This window comes from Arachis hypogaea, chromosome 17 (assembly GCF_003086295.3).
Source record: "Arachis hypogaea cultivar Tifrunner chromosome 17, arahy.Tifrunner.gnm2.J5K5, whole genome shotgun sequence".
Classification (NCBI taxonomy): Eukaryota; Viridiplantae; Streptophyta; class Magnoliopsida; order Fabales; family Fabaceae; genus Arachis; species Arachis hypogaea.
In genome coordinates, this window is record NC_092052.1 from 25,182,215 (window position 1) to 25,189,761 (window position 7,547).

General features: G+C 32.4%; 1 protein-coding gene across 6 annotated transcripts; it reads right to left on the minus strand.

The window, feature by feature from the left end:
* Window positions 1-1,536: 1,536 nt before the first annotated feature.
* On the minus strand, window positions 1,537-4,746 carry LOC112767231 (pachytene checkpoint protein 2 homolog). 6 transcript variants are annotated; one of them, XR_003184801.3, is made up of 6 exons: window positions 4,058-4,735; window positions 3,842-3,966; window positions 2,377-2,409; window positions 2,197-2,282; window positions 1,913-2,003; window positions 1,537-1,827 (listed from the first exon to the last, which is right to left on the minus strand). XR_003184801.3 is itself a non-coding variant. In XM_025813119.2 (4 exons), exons 1-4 carry the CDS (start codon window positions 2,456-2,458, stop codon window positions 1,814-1,816), a joined length of 273 nt encoding a protein of 90 aa, XP_025668904.1. In that variant the 5' UTR covers window positions 2,459-2,600; the 3' UTR covers window positions 1,537-1,813. The 6 variants fall into 6 exon arrangements, 2 of the variants coding, with proteins under 2 accessions (XP_025668904.1, XP_025668903.1); XR_003184799.3 differs by having other exon boundaries at window positions 2,197-2,267; window positions 2,341-2,409; XR_003184803.3 differs by lacking the exon at window positions 3,842-3,966 and having other exon boundaries at window positions 4,058-4,746.
* Between the last annotated feature and the right edge of the window lie 2,801 nt (window positions 4,747-7,547).

Consider the following 7,547-nt stretch of genomic DNA (forward strand, 5'->3'; position numbering starts at 1 on the left):
AAGGAAAACTATTTTTCAGCAAAATAGGGTCTGTGCGTACGCATGCCCATGTGGGCGTGCGTATGCCAAGTAAAACAGAGTCTGTGCATACTCACATCCCTCTGTGCGTACGCATGTCCCTGTGTGCATACGCACACGCCAAAATTCCGCGTACACACCATGGTGCCGCGTATGCATGTGCTGCAGAATTTAGAAAAATTCAACTTGTAGAAATTTCAGTTTTAAATTCCAAACTTTAAATGTTCATAACTTCCTCTACTAAACTCCATTTTCAACAAACTTTATATTATTTTAAAGCTCTTGAAATCTTCTTTAATTAAAATAAAAATCATTCAATTTCAACGACTGAGTCTCAAATTATGATCTGTCAAAGTTCACCAAAAATCAAGTTTTACACAAAAACATCAAAGTTCTCTACTTTCCAAATTCCAAAACTAAACCAAACCAAAACATACCCAATTCTATCACAAAACACTACCACGCACTACACTTTATCATTTCATTGTACTTCCATCACTTCCACACCTAATTCACTCAACATTTCTACCATAAATCAACACAAATCCATAATTTCAATTCAATATTTTCATACCAATAATTTATACAATCTAATTCCTCATATACACCCTTCATCAATTTACAACATCATCACATCACAATCATTTTATCATAATTATCATCCACACAATCAATACTCATTTCATCATCTACATTCATTACCCAACATCAACAATTCCCATCATAATTCATCAAAATCATTATATTCTTCAAAATCATCATACATCATCAATCCAATAATTTTCAACAACCAATTCAATCCTATCCTAAACTCTACTAGCCTAAGTGTCCAGAAATATTACATATTACATAAAGAAAACCGAAACCATACTTTGGCCGATTTTTACACTACAACAAATAAGGGTTTTTGCAACGGTAAAAAACCGTTGCCGTAGATTGAAAAACCGTTCCCAAAACTTTAGGCAACGCTTTGGCAACGATTTTTAACCTGTGGTATATGTGGTCGTTACCAATGCTCAAAGGCAACGGTTTTTTACCTAAGGCAACGGTAACAAAAAAACCGTTGCCAAAGTTACTGGTATAGACAACGGTTTTGATAGAAAATTTTAAACAACGGTTTCGAACCGTTACTCGATAAGGAACGGTTTTAAACAATTCTCTTTCATGATCCAACGGTTTAAAACCATAACTGAATAGGCAACGGTTTTAAACTGTTGTAGTTTTATTATTCACAAAGGCAACGGTTTTAAAGCGTTACCGTTAGTGTCGTTTTTTGACAACGGTTTTAATACCATTACCATTTAATAGTCGTCTAAGACAATGATTTTAAAGCGTTACCATTAGTTTCATTTTTTGGCAACGGTTTTTTAAAATCATTCCTTTTGTGACTTTTGACAACGATTTTTTGTAGTTATATATTTTTTATTTACAATAATTTTCTCATATTGCATTAAAATTAATATTCCAACTATTTTTTTAATTTAGTGTCAATAAATAACCTTAACTATTTGAATCAAATTACTAAAGAAAACTAATTGAATATTTACCATAAAATTTGATTTTTAAAGTATTCTATAAGATTCATACATATTTGTGAATCTTTTAGAAGTCAAATAAACTAAGATACTTTAAAATTACATAATAAGAGTCTAAGTCATAACCATATCTAATCATAAAGAAAAGAGATTAATATATTACAATAGCAAATAGATTCCTCATCATCTTCACAAATTGGTGATTTTTACTCTCTAATATTTGATCTTCACAATTTATGTGATTAAGTTCTTTTTCTACTTCATAATAATTTTCCTGTGAAAAAAAAAATTAGCAAATTAAATATAATGTTAAGCCTAATGCTAATAATTGAAGGAATGGAAGTTTGATTTAGGCTTACCAATAGCAGTAGTTATGTTGGATGTGATTAGGATTATCACATTTGGAGATGATATTAACTTGTCGATCTGAGTTAGTAATGCATTTACAACCTGAAATATTCATATTTAAGGATTACTAACACACTATACAAATACCCAAGAAAATCCAACATCTCTCGGTTGCATTTTTTAAATGATATTTAACATTCTCACACACTATTTAAAAAAAGAAAGAGAAAAAAAAGGAATAGCGGGGAAGAAAATGGGTATTTTCCTCCAGGAAGGACCAGAGAGATTGGTATACCCGAATAGAATCTGAAGGTTCTAAACCGGATATAGCAGCTTTTCTCGCCGCAGCAAGGCTTTCAACTTCATCTGCATGACCACACACTTAACCCAAAGCACATGACAAGCATATAGCATTAAGTTAAATTTTGTTCTGCCTCACCAATCAAAACAAATACTAGATTGCTTTCTTCTTTACCATTTCTTGAATCTTTTGGAAAAGTTTTGCAACCTAAACAACAAGAAAACACAATTGTGCATTCAGTGCAACAATACAACATAATAACAGTTCATCTATCAATAACCTCTGAAGTGATAACAAATTGGAAATTCATCAACTACAAAGCATTGGTACTTCTAATAACTATTGTACATGCATACCAGCTTGCCATTTTCAGAAAACCATTTACTGAATAAAGAATGTGCATTCACTTCAATAACCTGGCACTGTGGGAATCTGAGAATGTGGCATTCATTTTAATTCTATTTTTCTAGATAGAACTCATTATTGTTTGTTAAGAATCTATCCAACAATTTTACTTGCATTAGTAAAACTAGATTCAAATAAATAAAGGTAAACATGATTAGCTTAAAACACATTCAAAATGATATTATTTGTGCGAGTTCTATGCTATTAGCGTTTAGTTCAATTCTAATCCGTTGCTTCTAAATTTTGGTGAGATTACAGTCAACATCCTTAAGTTTCAGAATCCACAAGTTTCAGGTTCATATCACTTCATTTGATTAATTAATTATCAATTGGAAGTGGAGCCATGTTTTCATAAACCAGTTCAGAGTTTTCAGCAAACAACCGACCTTCCAAGTGACTTATCTAAGTCTATAAAATAGATATGAACATGAAACTTGTACTCACTTAAAATAGACTGATAGATCTTTAAAATCCTTTTAAAATCAACTCAAAATTCTGTTTAAATTAAAAGTTATAGCGTCTGCAAGTTGGTACTGCAGAACCAGAAAACCAGAAAAATCTGCAGCAACCACTAAACTTCAAAAAATCATATCTTCCAAACCACTTGGCCAAATTCCCTGAAATTTTTATGGAATTTTCAAGACACACTAAAGTTTTACAGAAAAATAATTTCATCTAAAAATTAGGTCTGGACTGCTCCCAAAAAGTCATTCGTTCTGCTGCCAATTATGCAGATTTCTGCAGAAATTCTGCACAAAGTATTTCTAACAACCTCACATACCAAATCCTATATTCAAGCCTAGGATTCATCTAAAACCACATTTCTAACTTTCTTTTCACTAACCAAAGTTGCCCAAGAACTATTAATTCAATATATCACAATTTCATATCATAGGTGCAACGTAACCATATTATCATAACATCCATTCTTCAGCATCTCATCTATAACAACATATCTCATGTTCTGATTCATCAAATGAATTTCCAGCAACCATAGCAACATTCCATACACAAAATCATCATCAACAAGTACTAGAAACAAGTATAACTTCAAAATACACAACATCGTCAATAATCACTACATTAAATCATTAAACCAATCACCAACTACAGCCATGATTCAACTCAATTCCAACAATTATTCACACAAAGCAACCATAAACCATTTGCAGTTACTCATTTAATTTTATTGGCATTCATAACTGAACATTTATTTTTAAAACAAATCCCCTACCTCAATTAGTCGAGACCGCAGAATTTAAACGCGACAAACTCTCTTATTCTAAATTCACAGCAGCAGCGGCTTAGACCCAGCAGTAGCAACAGCAGTAACATTATCAATAATCATAGCTATAGGGGCTGAAATAAAATAAAACGAGAATAGGGTAACCAATGAAATAGCAGCAGAGCAAGAATGGAAACAGAGCAAATTAGAGGAAGGGATCTAGACCATATCAGAGGTACTTCGACGGCATCCCCCTTTTTTTTGAAACCGTAACGGTGATCATGGCAGCAGCGGTGGCGGCTAAACAGCCCTCTGCCTCTCGGCACAAGCCTCACACGACTCCTTTCCTTGTTCTAAAGGCTCCTCTCTCCTTTCGCACATGCAATAGATGATGGCGGCCATAGAAGTAGCGGCAGTGCTAGAGCCTTCGGTGGTGACGACGGGGTCACGACGTGGCGGCGGTGACGGAACACAACAGCAGTGACGGTTCTAACGGCGACTGGTCCCTCAGCAGTGGTAGAACGCGACGGCTCTTCTCCTTCGACGCGGGCTCCTCTCCTCCTCGCAACAACGCCGGCGACGACTCCCCATGGACGGCGACTGGGCGGCGCGATTCCTTCCTCCATCGCGGTCCTCTCTCTCGCCTCAGTTCTGATCCGTAATGAAGATGACTTCGCGGACAGCAGCGGCGGCAAGGCGCGGCTTCCCCTCCTCTCCTCTTCTCCCTTCGGTTCTCACTCTCAGATCTCTCTCTCCCTCTATGTATGTTTATGTGTCTGTGCATGTTTGTTTATTTGGTGTGTGGTGTGTGCTGTGAGTGAGTAGCAGTGAGAAAAGGTGAAGTGGCTCAGTGGAGAATGAACAGGTGGTAGGGGGAGGGGTACATGTGTGTGTGGGTTGGGTAGAAAGGGGTTAGGGTTAATGAATTAGGAATTAGAGTTTAGAGTTGGGAATTTAGGATTTGAGTAGAGTTTTGAGTTAAAACTCAATTTAATCATTTTAATCAATATAATTAATTTTAAGAATACTATTTTATTCTTCAAATTACAAATTATTTGTAATTAAATACTTTAATTTAAAATTATAGATAAATAAATAAATTTTTTTTAGTTCATAATATTAATCAAAACTTTAAATTATTTCAATTTAAATTATATACAAAACTCTCTTTCATCTCCAATTACTAAAACTCTGCATTTTAATTAAGCAAAAATCATTAATTTTAGTAAATCAAAAATATCTAATTTATAATTAAAATTTATATAAAATCAAATTAATTTAAAACATGAAGTCTCATAACCTTTCTAAAAAGAAAATCATATATATAATTATAAATAATTCATTATTTATTTTCTAAAATCTGGGGCTTACAAAAATTATCAACAAATATGATAAATTATAAATAAATTATTATTTAATTTTCTAAAAATTTGGGTTGTTACAAGTTTGGCATTGTTCGATGATGGCTCTAATGATGAATGGTGTCGGTTATGGAGCGCTAGGGCTAATAGAGGAAGGAAAAATTAACAAGTCTCTATGTTTTATTTTGAAGAGAGGTTGTTGAAATTTTTTTGATGTGTTAAAAAAATATTATCTTAAATTTTAGAGTGGGAATGAAACCAAAAATATATCATTGTTATAAATTTATTTCTTCTATAAATAATATTTGTAATATATTTATAACAATAATTTTGAGTGTTCTAAAAATTTAATATTTATAGAAAAAATTATCTAAATTTGTATAATTATTTAAATAATATAAGAAAATTATTGTTTGATAAAAAAAAAATTGTTGTAATGGTTATAAAACCGTTCTTTAAAATAGCTAAAGAGAACGGTTTTATTTTGTTGCTATAACATAATGAAAAATTGAACTTCAACAGTAACACTGTAAAAACCGTTGTCTAAGACCATCTAATAGAACGGTTTTAAAGTGTAGCATTTTGGCAACGGTTTTTATGCGTTTCTTTTGTACAATTATTTAAACAACAACAAAAAACCGTTGCTTAAAACCAAATCATGGTAACGGTTATAAAACCGTTCTTTAAAATAGTCAAAGAGAACGGTTTTAATTTGTTGCTGTAAAATAATAAAAAAATTGAATTCAACAGTAACACTATAAAAAACCGTTGTCTAAAACTATCTAAGAGAACGGTTTTAAGGCATTGCAAAATTTGGCATTGCTAAAGTCCATATTTGTTGTAGTGTTAATATGCTCAAACACCAAAACTTGATTCCAACAAGCTTCTATCAAGCTCCAAACCACCAAAGCCAAATCAAAAGCCACAACCAACTCCAAAAACAAGTTTCATACATACAATATTACCATACATTAATAACTAAAACTCACACTACACCAAACCACAAGGATATAGAGGTTCCTTACCTTATCCAACAATAATTGGAGCAAAGCCCAACAATTACCCGCTACTAGAGATCACCTAAACAACCAAAATCTACTTAAGAACTAAAACCAAAATTGCGGAATTGTTAGAGCTGGAAACTAGAGCATGGATTTCAAAAATATTACAACTTTGTTTAGATAGAAACGAAGAGTTTGACGAGAGCTTCGCGTGGCCATAAACGGCTCGTCAATCGGAGCATCGTAGCTCGAGTTATAGCTCCCGGAAGATGGTGATGAATAGTAACATTACCCTCTTCTCCTCTCTTATCAATTCAGAGCCCCTCTCTCTCAAATTAGGGTAAGAATGAGCTGAATGCTCCTTAAAAGGGGTTTATATATGTTAGGCTTAGGCATAACTTGGCCCTGGTCCAACTCGTTAGTATTTTAGGTTCGTTTGGCTCACTTTAGGCCAAAACCTTTAAGATTAGTGACTAGTTTTCGATTCTAAATTATTTTTGTCCTTTCAAAACAATAAATTCAATTTTTAAAATCTTATTTTCCAAAATAGGTGGTATCAGATATACTAGAGCCAGTACTGCTGACTTAAACACCAGTACGAATTTTTACAAAAAATTTTCGCAAAAGATACATTTTCCCACTTAAAAAAATTCATTGAATTCAAATTTCACCTTTTTATTTTCAAAATATCATTTCTATATTTTTGAACCTATTTCGGACAGTTAAAAATTATTATTTATTAAAACGGTTATTCCGATTTTTACAAATACCAATTTAAAATATTCACAAATTTAAAACTCAAGATTCATTGTAATTTTAACCCGAAATTTAACACTCTTCAAAGTTTAGTGAAATATCACAAATTCAAATCAAATACCAGGAGTTTAATCCTGTATCATTATTCCTTAAAATCACAATTAAGTGCTCAATTATTGGCTATGAAAAAAAAGTGGTTTGGATTGCAATAAACAAGAATTTAAATAACAAGAAATTAAAAAAGCAAGCAATAAGTAAATATCAAGAATTAAACTAGAAGCAATTAAGATAATTAATTAACTAAGAAAGAAAAGGAGAGTAAATTCAAATGTTAAAAGATCTTGGCAAGGGTTGAGTGTTAAGGATCACTATCCTTGTCATTAACCACAACATGATAATTATAAAGAGCAAACACAATTCGTCAACCTCTACAAATCGAGGAAAGTCAATTAAGTTTAATTAATCCTAATCCATAAGTCCTAACTAACTTACTAATTGAATTAGTAAAATATTAGCGTCAATAGAAACAAGATTAATTAACATCTCTAAATTATCAATTAACTTGGACATTAATGACTCAAAGTTACCCAATTTCTC